Source organism: Zalophus californianus, chromosome 1, assembly GCF_009762305.2.
Source record: "Zalophus californianus isolate mZalCal1 chromosome 1, mZalCal1.pri.v2, whole genome shotgun sequence".
NCBI lineage: Eukaryota > Metazoa > Chordata > Mammalia > Carnivora > Otariidae > Zalophus > Zalophus californianus.
In genome coordinates, this window is record NC_045595.1 from 210,178,675 (window position 1) to 210,193,398 (window position 14,724).

Consider the following 14,724-nt stretch of genomic DNA (forward strand, 5'->3'; position numbering starts at 1 on the left):
TCCCTCTGCTACTCCCCTAGCTCGTGCTCTCTCTCTTTCAAATGAATAAATAAAATTTTTTAAAAAATTAAGATATGGTTGTAGGAAAAGTATAAAGTGAATTTCAGTAAGACAAACCATGCACGGATCCCTAAAAATGAAGGTCCTTTTGTAAGCCCTCTGCCTGAACCACAGCAATGCTAATTATTTCTATTACCATAAAGGTCAGGATAAAGACGCTAGGGGCAGAATACAGCATCTGGGGTGGAATTTCGGCCTGTGGGTCTTTCCGCAGTGAGAGTGAGCACAGGGAGAAAAGTGAGGAAGTACGGAGATCGGTGCCCTTGTCTGTGAAGATCCCATCACTTTTTCTTTTAACCAACTATTTTTTTTTTTAAACCCTTCCAGCTGTAGTTCTCTTTTGACGTTAGTTTCTACACCGTTAGGGATTAAATTCGTGGAGTTTTAATGCTCCATTTTCGGAATGGAAAGTTATAGGTGATTTAAAGTATCAGTGGCAAGAAATTAAATCTATTCTGTCCTTATCACATAACGTTGGCATGGAAGTCTCTTCTGCTCTTCAGACAAATTCAGGGGCTTTGATTTGGAAGAGGCTTTTAATGATGTGCCTTTGATGTTCCTGAGAAGCCCCCTGTTCAATGATCGTGGTGGCCCTAAGCAATCATCAACTACCTGCTGGCTAACCCAGCTGTTCAGCCCACTTCACCGCCGTGACCATGGTTTTGCTCCACTGTTCATTTAAAGTCTGGTATTTCATTCAAGAGACTGGCAAAACTCTGTCCATAAAGTGTTAAATATAATACCATAGAAACACACATTTTTGTTTCTTTATAAACACGGTGAGCAAAAGAAAACACAGAAAAAGTGCTGGGAAGGGTGAACTGAGATCTTCGGGGACAATCCCTGTCTTGACGTCTCCCCTGTGCAAGGCATCGATTCTGGGAAGAATCTGCAATATTCCAAATGTTGTGGTCCCTGAGCACGGCCCACACCCCAGACAGGAAGATTCGTGCTTTTCCTCTTATTTAGGACCCATCTGAGAAACTGCTCGTCACGATGCTACCATTTCAGGCAAGCTAGAAACCCTGAAACCATTGGAAATATGAATATCAACAACAGCACAAAAGGAAGACAGCACCGAGGAGAAAAATTACTTGCGCAAAAATGCATCACCAGGGGATAGACGGCGTTAAGTAGCACTTGCGAACAAGAGCTTCCAAGCCACCATGGGAATGAGATGGCTTTTTCTTTCCTTCTTTTGCCAAATCTCCGCAACTACTTGGTAGACAGACTCCAAGAGAGGCCAGATGTTGGAAACAGAGAGCAAGGTGCTTTAAAAAAAAAAAACAAAAATGCCTTGAAACAGGTACTTTCCCCTCTTTTGATGTGGACATGCCATCCAGTTGGTATCACCGAGTAACACCGCCTCTGGAATACTTTGTCACTGATGGAACGGGGGGGAGCATGCCTACTTGCTACCAGGTCCTGACGTGTGGCCAGAAGGGGCCAGAGGTTAAGGTCGTTCCTTCTCAGAGGTAGGAGCAGAGACTCCAGTAAGGGATATCCCCAGCGATACACGGCGGGTGTGGGGGCGCTGTGACTCACACCGATCAAGATGTGGAAAAGCCCCCTTGATTCCCACTCACTCTGGTGAGCCCTGGTCCCTCACCTCTGCCCCTGATCTTACTCATCTTGGGTCAAGCTCTTACCCAGCTCATAGAGATGATTGGTTTATGCCCTGTCTGTCCCTCCAGGTTGTGAGCCAAACAAAGTCAGAGAATGTGCCCTTCTCCAGGGGACCCTCAGGGCCCAGCCCAGTGCTTGGCTTCCTGGAGAAAGTGAACAGTCCAGGAATGAGTCTCTCCCCTAGGCTGTGTCTAAGCCTCTGTCTGACACTGAACCCGTACCCTTCACTGCAGATGGTCTTGCACATTGGTGAATATACCTAATTTTGACGATCTGTTTTCGTAAGGAATCTTTTATTTCTTAGGCCGGCAGAGACCAAAAGCCTTTAACTGGAGCATTTTCCTTCTGCAGCAGCAGTGAGAGGCTGATGCTGGAGCAGTGAGCAACCTGTTTCACTGTCACTGGAGGAGTCTCTTGGGAGCCTGGGAGGAAGGAGTAGAGAGTAGGTGGCACCCTGGGGACCCTGAGGATGGCCTGGGACATTTACTTGAGAAGGCTCTTTGTTTCCCAAGCTTATGGGGGCTTTGGAAGTGGTGACTCTCTAGTCAAATCATGTCACTAAATTAAATAGCAAACCAATAAAGATACAGTACAGATTTATACATATTTATTTATTTGTTTCAGAGGTAGAGTTTAGTGATTCATCAGTTGCATATAACACCCAGTGCTCATTACATCACGTGCCCTCCTTAATGCTCATCACCCAGTTACCCCCTCCCCTCCCCCTTCCCCTCCAGCAACCCTCAGTTTGTTTTCTAGCGTTCAGCGTCTCTTATGGCTTGCCTCCCTCTCTATTTTCATCTTATTTTATTTTTCCTTCCTTTCCCCTATGATCCTCTGTTTTGTTTCTTATATTCCACATATGAGTGAAATCATATGGTATTTGTGTTTCTATGACTGACTTATTTCGCTCAGCATAATACCCTCTAGTTCCATCCACATTGTTGCCAATGGCAAGATGTCATTCTTTTTGATGGCTGAGTAATATTCCATTTAAATGATACGGGTATAGCTTCATAAAATGTTCTCAGACTGTCATTTGGACCTTAAATTTAACTTGCTAAAATTCATTTCACATTCCATTCTCTTCAAACTTCTGGAATGGAAAGTAAATATCTGATAATGGCAACCTGTGTCTCATCCTAAAGATGAAACAGTGTGTACTGGCTGAATGATTTTCCAAGGAGACATAATTTGTCCAGTGTTCTGAGTTTGCACTGATGCAGAAGGAGGTTTTGGTAATTTGGTTTCGTCTACGACGTATGATGAGCATACCCAATTTTACAGGTGTTGATGGCAAAGTATGAAAGCTGAGCCCCCCCCCCACCACTGCAGTATTCTGAAAGTCATATAATAAGAACTTGCAGAATGACAGCACAAACTCATAACCTATAGTTGTGGCCCATGAGAAAGCTGGAAATTGAAGTTTTCAAAGACTTTATTAAAATAAGTTTCCAAATCCTTGAAATTACATAACTTCTTGAATCTTTTACTTCCTTTGGGGGGAACGTGTGACCAGTGCCTGGTGGAGCCACGTGGAGCCTGAGGCAAAAGGAAATGTCAGTAATACCAGTCGATCCTGTCTTCGCGTACAATGTTGATATCTTGTTATGATGACTTTTCACGGTACTTTTGATTTTCTAAAATATTACCTTAAGATATATATATTTTTTATCTTTTTAAAGCTGTATTGAGGTATGATTGACAAAATTGTAACATACTTAGAGCGAACAATGTGATGGTTTGATATATGTGCACGTTGTGAAGGATTCCCACCATCGGGTTAATTTCCACATCTCTCACCTGACATACTTACCTTTGTTTTTTGGTGGGAACACGTAAGTTCTACTCTCTTAGCAAATTTCAGTGATACAACACAGTATTATCAATATAGTTACCATGTTGTACATTAGATCCTAGACTTTATTCATCTTATTGCTGAACGTTTGTACCTTTTTACCAAAGGAAGTATAGATTTTACAGCCAGCGTGCAGGCAGGTGTTTGCTGAGTGTGTTTGTGAGGGTTGGGACAGCACCTCATTTTCTATTTAAACTGGCACTGTGAGGACATAGGTGCTGGTGATGTGTGTAGACCCCTACATGTAGCATACAGGTGATCAGCCATACCTCAATCTCCATGCCAAGCTCAAAATGCAGGAAGAAATGGATCCAAAGCCACTTGTTTACCAGAAAGTAGGTGTGGTCTCTTTCACCATTGGAATCATATCGAATATGAACTGTGATTTTGCAACTTGGTTGAAAGAGTCACCCAGACAAATTCATATGCTGAGTCAGATACCTTTCAGATGTCACTTCAGACTCTGTCAGTGAGGACCCCTTGGGCTCCACAGGCTTCAGGCAGGTGTGAAATGACAGCATGCACCTCCTGGCCACACCACGTGTCTCCACCTCTGCATCTGCTGCCTGGCACTTCCTCCTTGTCCCCTGGTAGATGCCAGAAGTGAGACCTCGCCCAGCCGAGAAGCAGCAAGAACTGGACTGGTGAGGGACAGCAGCTGGTGGCTTACTCGCTGGCCTTCTCCTGCTGGGGCCCCCTGGGTCACGCCGCTCTCAGAGGGGCAAGGTCACTGTAAGGTGTAGCTGTCAAGCCAACTTGATGATGAGTACCCCCCCTCTCTCCTTCCTCCCTCATTCCAGGCGCCCTCTCTAACAAAGCTGTAGTGCAAATGGCATTTGCCTCAGGCTCTGCGTTCTGGGAAACCAAATGAAGACATATTCTTTGTTATTTTCCTGTAGCTCTTGGTGCCGTGGGGCTGTCAGAAAAATTACTTCAAAATTTATACCTTGAAATACCAATCCTGCCTTTTTATGGATACATGGCATGTACTAGATTTTCAGAAAGAACTGTCATGTACCCAGTCTTTATTTGGCTCCTTTTAATTGGGAGTTTATTAAGTTCCGGATGCTATCTTCTTATTAGTTAACATCACTGGGGAAGGACGCCTCCCTTCTGAGAACCGTGTGAGTTGCTTGGCAAGTGTTTAAGGGTTGGGGACAGTCCTCTCTGGCTGCGGTTCTGCCTCGTTCCCGCCGGTATCCTGCCTGGTTCTCTGCAGACTCTGCAGCAGGCATGCCCACCACCAGCTCATGCTGGAGGAGGTTACTTCAGTGTTGCAATCAGAACGTCTTGTGTCGCATCCTTGCAAGGCTATGTAGCATTTCCTAATGGCAAAATGTGGACAATATACAAAGAAGGAGTTTCCAAGAAAATGTGTCTGTGCTCTAACAAGCTGAGTAGTTTTTGTATTTGTGATTCTAAAGGTAAATTGAGTGGAATAAGTTTTCTCACACGAGACCATCTGTCCCTTGAAGGGGTCTTGGGAATGCTGACAGGGACGCTTTCTTGACATGTTAGAAGAGAGGATGCCATTGTGCCCGCGAAGGATGGGCACAGAGCTGGCCTGAGCAGCAGGCATGCTGATTTCAGATGGCTGAAGAAGGAAGGGACTGTTATTCTTCCAGACACGTAGGAAAGCTTGGAAGAAAGTGCTGGGTCTGGAGTGCGACAAGGTGTAGTGGTGGGTCCCAGCCAGGAGTGTTTGATGAATGTGAAGTTGTTAGCATGGGGCTGGAGTTGACCAGGAGAGGACGTGAATGAGAACATCTGTGCCAAGGGCCATGACAAAGGGCTGATGGCAAGAATCATGGGATAAAACAGTCATGCGTGATGACCACTGTAGACCCCCCAGAATAGGAAAGCTCTCAGATCGTTCCCCACAGTGCTCAGCCTTCCCCTTAAAAATGCTGCAAGGTCTCAGGGAATTCTGAAATGAGATACTCCTAGTGAATAGTTCTTTTTCATCAGGATCATTTTCTGATCCGAGACATCTTCTCCTTGTGACATCGATCAGTTTCATTTTGCCTCCATCAGAGTAGACCTGACACAAAACCCCTGTCTTAGAAATACTGAAAAAATGAACTCCTTTTTTCCCTGGGCACATTTCATGTTGGATCTCCTCGGGCTTCTAAAATGTGATCTTTTATGGAATGAGGTATTCATGACATTTGAAAGGTGTCACTGTTTAAGGTACTTAAAGACAGTGAGGGTAGAGTGCGCTCCTGTTTTGCATTTGTCTTCCGTTTAATTTTGACTTTATTCAACTCTGCAACCCTGTCCTTTCATTCTGTGAAATTCACTCCCCCCCCGCCCCCGGCCCATCTATGGATTATGTGGGGACGGACGGAAGGTTTAAACACTGAAGTGTTCAGTTTCCGATAGCTGCCATGCAGCTGGCTGGATCCTCCATAGCGGTGGCCCGATTCCCTTCAGTTGCCACTTAACCAGCCTTGCAGTTGAAGAGGGCACTTCAAAGTCGGGTGAGAAGAAAGGAGTGTTTTACTTGCAATTCTACTCTATTTAAGAAATGTGTCATTTATTTAAATGAAGATGAGGTATACTCCTGGTTGACTGCTGAGGTAACGATGCCATGACATGGGACCTAAATGAAGTTTGTAGAACGGTTGATATTTGGCTAAGAACTGTAGGTGCTCTCCATGGGAACACATGGGCAGATCTAGTGTTCCGAAAATTCAAGACGTTCCAAATTAAATATGAAGATGGGGCCCACATTTATATAACCTTTCCAACTTGTGGCCTTTCCTTCCTCCTCCTGCCACAGAGAATTGGTTCATCCTCCCAGAATTAGGACTGGATTGGGTGGGCGTTTGCACTTCATGGTGACTGGGTTGGGGTGTGTGGTGGCTTGGTGACACCGGGACACTTGGCTTTGTCACCTTCCCTCGAGTTATCCTCGGCAAAAAGCAAAAAACGTACACAGGGATGGTCAACTTGGTTAACATGATTCTTTATCATTCATCCTATTTATTTATACGACTCAGAACCAGAAAGCAAGATTTTCCCAGATGATCCATCTACTGTTATTCAAGAGTTGACTAAGGATCTGGGAATTTCTCATTACAACATTGAACACTAATTGGAGCTGATAATTATTTTTATGATACTGTTTTTAGACTGGGGTCCTGGACACAAATATAAATTTTGAGGACATCTTTTTTATTTTTTTATTTTTTTTAAATTTTATTGTTATGTTAATCACCATATATTACATCATTAGTTTTTGGTGCAGTGTTCCATGATTCATTGTTTGTTCATAACACCCAGTGCTCCATGCAGAAGGTGCCCTCCTCAATACCCATCACCAGGCTAACCCATCCCCCTACCCCCCTCCCCTCTAGAACCCTCAGTTTGTTTTTTAGAGTCCATCATCTCTCATGGTTCGTCTCCCCCTCTGACATACTCCCCTTTTCTTCCTCTCCTGTTATCTTCTTCTATTTTTTTCTTAAAATATGTTGCGTTATTTGTTTCAGAAGTACAGAACTGTGATTCAACAGTCTTGCACAATTCACAGCGCTCACCGTAGCACATACCCTCCCCAATGTCTATCACCCAGCCACCCCATCCCTCCCACCCCCCACCACTCCAGCAACCCTCAGTTTGTTTCCTGAGATTAAGAATTCCTCATATCAGTGAGGTCATGTGATACATGTCTTTCTCTGATTGACTTATTTCACTCAGCATAACACCCAAATTTGGAGGACATCTTTACCCCTTAGTGAGAGTCACCTATAGAGGTTGCCACCTTGCCCAGCACTCTGTCTCTCTTCCCAGGATCTTATTTGAATAGTTATGTAGCCAAGACAATCCCTGCAAGTCTCTAACCTCTGGACACCAAAGTCCCATCTCTAGTCTTGACTGTGTCACCAACTAGTTCCTGACCTTAGACAAATCAGGCTCCCTTCCTGGTTGCGTTTTATTCATTTGAAAGTAAAAGACTTCATAATCTCTTCAATCTTTTTCAACTTGAAGCATATTTGCAATAATGACCAGAAAATTGGATTGACACAATACTTCTCTCTCCATGGACTAGAACCATTCTGAGCATCATGTTATTTAGAGATAGTGGTCGGATAAGCTTTGAGGAAGCATGCTTGTGTGTTGACATGTGTAATGCATTTCACAAGGCTCCCCAGACCTCACAGAGAATCTTGCCCAATGATCCAAGACTGACCATAAAATTTTCATGCTTTTGGTCAACCTGGTAAAATGAAAATGCGCAACGTAGGCTTGCACAATGACAGACAGATGACTCAACAGTAGGAGAAACTCTGACTACAATCTAATGTTTTTTTAGTCGATCAATTTTTTTTTTTTTAATCTCAACATTGTGATTGGAATGAGAACATAACTGTGTAGGGGCCATCATTGACCAAAGTGATAATTCTCATTTTCTCACAGTTGGCTGTTTTCCTCATATTTCAAATGAGGTTTTCCTCCATCAACAATAGCTTCCCATCTGGTGTTCCTTGGATGTGGGCGAGGGGGGCAGTCTGTGCAATTTGAATGGATCCTTTCTGGGCTTGACCCTTTCTTGGTCTCATGAGCACCATGTTTTTACCATCTGAGCTCAAGTAACATAGAACATGATATAATGCAACAGATATTTGAAACACTAGAAGTGATAAAAATAATAATATATCTGATAACAATTTCTTTCCCCCCTTTTTTTATGCCTTTAGCGACAAGGTGCTGGGGCAACCAATGGAAAAGACAAGACATCTGGCGAAAATGGTAAGATGACATGAGTTGTCCAGATATTTCCTTGCATCACCTCTGCAACCTCTCGCCTGTGGCCGGTGTGGGTAATGTCTTCCGTGCAAACCAGCTTACTGTGTGTGTTTGTGCTTCGGGGTTAGAGTGGATCTGAGCAATTCACAGTGAGGACCATGGTCTGGTTTTACAAAGAAAACCAAGCTAGTTAAATGTGGTGATAGGAACAGTTTCCTTCCCAAAGGAGGACTCCCATTTTGGGCAACATGATAATTACAATGCAAATATAGTTCTGTGCTTTCTTCATTAAGGTTGGTGAGACTTGTCGGAGTTGTTGTGAGGATAAAATGAGATCAAATGAGATAAGTGCTTTGAAAGCTGTGAAGCGCTCCTCTCCTGACGGGAGGCTCTACAGTCTGCTTCAGCCCTCCCTAGGACCCAGAGCACAGCGCGGGCTCCAGGGGGGGCGGTCTGGATTGGGGAGCAGAGGCAGCGAGTTGCCAGGGAATGTGAATGTGTGGTAGAGGCCAGAGTATGTGCATCCTGGGCAGCAGTCTCCACGCTGGCCTTGAGTTGTAGGAGCGAACATCGTATTTGTGGATGGGGCCTGAGGCTCGGAGAGGGGGCGCTGGCTGTGACCGCAAATGGGAAGAGGGTGGACTTGGGAGGAGACCCAGCCGGGTGTGAGCCTGGCCCCCAACTTTAGTGGCTTGAAGGGGCAGATGCATATTAATGAGGACTATGGTATGCTCCTGGTGAAGTTAGATTCTGGATGTTCTTACTTTTTGTTGTTGATCATGAAATTAACTCACCTTTGTGGAAAACTGGTCCTGTCGCGCCTGTGCCCCCTCCTTCTGTTGTGCGTCATGCCGCTCTCCATACCAGCTGCAAAAAACTCCCTGGGTGCCTTCTGGGTCCTCCACTGGGTCTGCGCTGGGGCCTGAGCAAGACTCAGGTACTGGAATCTTCCTCTGTGCCATACTCTGTGGCCTGCTGACTCACCCACCTGTTCTGGGCCATCCTTGTAGGCACCCCAGGGTGAAAGGTCATTATTTGAATGAGTAGAGTGTGTCCATTCGGAGCTGACGGCCCTTCCTGTCTTCTCTGTGTGAGTCAGAGGTGGGCTGTTGGCACAGAGGTCAAAAAGCAGAGAAGGGCAACATGAGAGTTGCACACAGAGGAGGGCGGAGGGCCCCCCAGCAGCTTGCTGGTCTCCCTGGTTCGTGGATTTGTAGCCATGTCTTTCCTAGAGGCTTTCCGAGGGCCCCACAGCCTCAGGATCCCAGGGTTTTATAGTCAAGTCTTTCAGAGACCTGCTGCTGGGACAGTTCTCATGGTTTTGCTCTCCCGGCTTCTTTTCATTCTTAAAAATTCTCGAAGACCCCTAGGATGGGGTCTTGGGGTTGGTTCCCATATTGGAAATTAAAAGGGAGAAAATTTTAAAAAGGTTTATGAATTACTTCAGTAAAAATAAAGTGATAAACCCATGACAAGTTCATGTAAATAACATTTTAAATGGAAAAGTAATGACATTTTCCAAAATGGAAAAAACTATTTAGCAAAAGGATAGCAATGTTTTACATGTTTTTGCAAATCTCTTTAATGTCTGGCATTAATAGAAGACAGCGAGCTGCCTCAGCATTCCATCCCGTGACATCTCACATCGGGTCAGCTCAGGAAAATTCCACTGTGACCTCCTGACAGAACGCGATTGGAAAAAGCAAGTCATACCCTAGTACTCTAAAAAAAAATTCTGATCTGAGCGCTTCCTCAGAGGAGGGCTGCACTCCCAGGGCACCTGGTCCACACTCGGAGCGTTGCTGCTCCGGTATGACTGCCGTGTCATGCGTGAGGAGTCTGGACTCTGGAGATCAGGCAGAGTCATGGCTCAGAAATGACCAGACCCCTTGCATTCACTGCCTCTGCCCCTCGGCTCTACCCTGGTAGAGCCATCCCTTCCCATCGGTCCTCCAAAGCATGTCTGCACCCTCAGTGCTTTGCACAAAGACACGCATCAGCTGTTGGAGAAGACACACCTTTCTGCCATTCTGAGGCATGGCATTCTTTCAGCCCAAACCCCATCTCTTCTAGTGAAAACCGAATATGTCTCTTCTGGAGGTACAGAAATCAATGGAAAGAAAATATCAAGATGTCGTGGATAAAGCTTTCCTTTATATAATTCTAGATATTAGAGGATATTCACTTTTGTTTAGAATTAGAGATTATTCAGTACTTGTAGAACAAAGGTGCTGTCTACATTTAAATTATTAACATGTTGCACTTTGACTTCAGACAAAACTGCTCACATGTGATAGACGCACACGACATTTTATTATAATATTGAGTTTGTGCTTTGCCTCTAAAAATGAACAAAGACAAAAAAAAAGAAATGAACAAAGACATAAGTCAGTAACAACCCAGCAATGATTGGGGTAAAGCCTTGGTCTAAAAGACGTTTTCTTAAATATCTAAGTCGCTTTAGTCCTTGTTCTTAAATTTGTAATACGAGACTATCATCTGGGAATTTGTTTTAACCTATTATTACATTCCATTGAAATTCAAATTATTTTACTCTGTCATCACAGGTGTCTCGAGAGATCTTTTAGCTGAATGTATATTTCCTGTTAACACAAATGAAGCTGCCCACATGTGTGGAAGGAACAGGGACCCATGAGAGTGGAACCATGGAGCATAGAACATCAAAATGTCAGGAGAGTTGGATCATGGTCAATTAATCATAAAATGATCATTCCCAAATTTCATTAGTTGTCTACAAGTCAAAGTGTTCTTATTACAATTATTACAAATTTACTCTAGGCCGCCATTTAACACTTAAAGCAATGAAGACCATGGCAGTGAGTTATGAGTGCCTGGAAATTCTAATTCAGATCACAGAAGACACCTGTCAGATACATGAAAACTCCAGAGGGATCTACATTGTTGGCTCTGCTGGAATTTTGTTACATTAAAAATTATCTCAAGAGGGCCACTGACAAAGAATCTGGATTCTTGGTATTCCAAGATTATTTTTACTGATGGAGTTGTTGCTGTGGTGTTTACGGATGTGAGATAGGATATTTATCCACTACACATCCAGAATGCGCCTGAATTCTTCCTCAGTCTCTGGGATGCCAACCTCTGGATACACAACCCAGTTCTTCATCACATCTGCAGTATGGAGATAGGTTTTTCAGAAATCTTAGGGTTATTATTATTTTTTAATTAAAAAATGAATTCATTAGGCTCTTGTTGGTTCAGAGATTTTTATTCCTATATGAAAAAAGTACCTTCATTGTTTGATTAGTTTAGGCCAAGAACTTCATTTGTTGCCCTTCTTGAGTGAAATGATGGTTCATAGCTCCAGTTAAGACTCATCTGCTGTGTTAAACTTAAACATGTTTATAAATACAGACACCACTGTCTGACTCTCGATTATTCAGATTATTCGCCTCCAGTCACCAGTTTGGATGCAAGCAAATGGTTTTTGTTTTTGTTTTTGCAAGACAGTAATTTTCCTCAATGTCTTGATCTGTATCTTGATACTTGTGCTTCAGAGAGGCTCCAAGAGTTAAAGGTTTTATCGACATAGAAAGTTGGAAAATACTGGAAGGAGAGTGGCCGCTGGGAGGCCTCCAACACGAAGGAAAGATTTACAAATAATAAACCCCTGGCAGAGCTTACTTTCAGAGCCTGGAGGCTTACCCAAGCTAAATTGAATTTCCAAAACTGCAATGTATTTCTCTTGATTTAGTGAGCTGTGATATATTTGTTTCTGGAAAGCTCTGTCTTTGGGCATGGAGGGCATGGATGCACCTGATTTAAGAAAAGGATCCCCTCCCATCCAGGCTGTGGGTAAACGTCCAGAAAGAAGGTGCTATTCTGTACCATCGGTGGAGCTCACTGCAGTTGTAATTTCTTTGAGGTGTGAGTGCCTGAGCAAGAATGCAGGTGTGCATTCTTGGGTAGGTGTGGCCCTTCTTTGGAAAAGAGGTGGTGGCTTGAGAAACTTCTAGTAGGTGTGGGGATATGCTAGGACCACATAACGTTCAGTTTGCTTTGATATGATTATATGATTGCTAACAATGAATAAGATCAAACGTTGTCCTGGGTGCTCTCCTCTCCTTGTTTTGAATAAAACGCAGACACACGGAAATTTAAGTTTATCTCTCCTTTGGATTTGAGAAAACACACATGCACATACTGAAATTTGGTTTCTCTGCTATCAAGTAGGTGGAGATATTGAGAAGGATTTGTGTTTATAGACAGACTTAGACACTACCATTAATCTGGGCATGACTGTGCAAACAAGAAATGAAATTCAAATGTTTACCCCCAAAGCAGCCCCCTCTCAGCTCCAAATCACTTAGTAGAGAGCAACATTTTTTCTTTTGGTGTTTTTGGTGTATGATGACCTTTTATACCTGCAAATGGACATGGGCAGATGTTGCCTAGGACACATCGAAGCTGCCAGTTCTCCTGGTTTGTGGAGGTGTGTGGAGTGAGGCCTCGAGTACATGGGTGGATGAGGAACCGGGAGTAGGAGGGGTCCAGGAACAAAGTGCTTACTTTCTCCATTGAGCGAGGAGGTCAATCAATCTGGCAGGAGACGCTGCCTGGCTGATCCTGTTTTTGTGCACAGGACGTTTGGATGGAAGGTGAGAGGAAGAAGTGTAATTTCTAGAAAGGCTACAGAGGCGTCACGTCATGCAACCACTGGGGCAGGGAGGTGACCCGGTTCCGCTTCAAATGCAGGGTAGGAGAGACCAGAGTTTGGGGCCGACAGAGCGAAGGTCACAGCCCGCTGGGTGGGTTTGCGACATTCCTGTAGGCCGGCGTGTGCAGGCATCTGGAAGCCAGGATCTGTGAAGCTCTGCTCCGCAGGGAGATCTAATACGCCAACTCTGCCTAAATCTCAATGGGAGTTTAGGTGGGAACTTGCCATCCTCTGCTAAACCTCTTTGAAAAGGGGAAAAAAAGAATTCAGAATGTTGAGCAGCAACATGAATCGGAAATACCCCGTTTAGAATGTTTACAGCCCTCACCTGGCGGCGGGAAAGCACCTCCCCAAAGTTATCAATCTCTCAGGTGTGCAACGATTCCTGGGCCAGAAAGCTCTAAATCTGTCTCTGGCTGGTGTAATCAAGCCTCGAGCTGCAGGGAGCCCAGAATTCGCCTGCTGACATATTGCGAGCGCTGCCGTGAACACCACAGACACATGAAGCTTTCAAGGCGAAAAATCAAACGACTCTGGTCTCCATCTGGGGACTCTTGTCCCTTTCTCTCTTTCTTTTTCCATACGCAGAACAACCAGAAAAAAAAAATCAAAACCAGAGTGATAAGACACGAACACGGCTTTCAAATATTACAGCAGGATCTGCTTTTCTTCGCTGTCAGTGTGCAACGCTCGGAAGATCTATATTCCAGAAGGAAGGGATGGGCACACAAGGTTGCTTCTGATATTGATCCAGGGGGAGAAAGAATGGAATTGGAATTGCTGATTAAGCCAGGCCTTTCAACCACCAGGCTCTGCACACAAACCTGGTCAATGGGTATTATCGTTCAACAAATGAGTCGATCCGGCGTGAGGGTTATTTTAGGGATTAGTGCCGACAGGAAATTTATTACTGTTAATCTTAGTTCTACCAGTGATTTTATTTTGAGGGGGGCCTCCAGGTTGAGCATTACAATGACTTCGGTGTGCAGGTCATACTTTGGACAGATATGGTGCTTCGAATCTACTGTCTTCGGAGTAAACAAACTTGAAGGGTCGTCAGTAGGAGAGGAGAGTTGTATCTGCTCCTAGCGGTCAGTCTCTACATCTGTGTACATTGGCATAGCTTAAAATGCTCTCATGCACGACCTTCTGTCTGATTCCCTGGCAGCCTCGGGATGGGGGTCGGGAGGCCATGTTGGGCGAAGCTCCTCGTGACGTCGGTGATTTGTCCAAGGTCACACGAATCACAAGAGGGAAGTTGTGGTTGTCTGGCCCGCAGGGCAGACGTGCCAGACTGTCTCCATGGACACCCCCTCCTGAGATGCCTCTGGACCTGGGGTCTTGTTGCAAACTGGCAATGAGGGTGGGCTGTGGCCTGAGCCCATGGAACAGAATGAGCCTGACAGGCTTACACCTTGGCCAAGCCAGAAACCAGAGTCTCAGCAGCACCATCACCTCATCCACTTAGTTAACCGGCCTCTGGAAAAGATGTGCGATGTCAGACTCATTACAGGGACAGCCACATTAATTTTTTAAATGAAGCAGTATGCTAATTTATGGGCTTATCCATATTTTCCTTCTTCTTCCTCTCTCCCTCCCTCCACCCCTTCCTTCCTTCTTTGTGAAACTGAACATTGGATAACTTTAGACCAGCTGAAGATAGAATTCTGTTTCATATCATATGGAGAAGGCCCATATGCCTTAGCGGAAACCTGAAGGTATAAATTAGGTTGAA

The 14,724-nt window shown here is 44.5% G+C and overlaps 1 protein-coding gene across 1 annotated transcript in view; it reads left to right on the forward strand.

The window, feature by feature from the left end:
- PCP4 (Purkinje cell protein 4) overlaps positions 1-14,724 on the forward strand; it is a 52,857-nt gene that overhangs the window by 17,871 nt on the left and 20,262 nt on the right. The window contains exon 2 of the mRNA XM_027586292.1: positions 8,245-8,296. Coding sequence (XP_027442093.1) covers positions 8,245-8,296 — 52 coding nt within the window. The remainder of the gene's footprint in view (positions 1-8,244; positions 8,297-14,724) is intronic.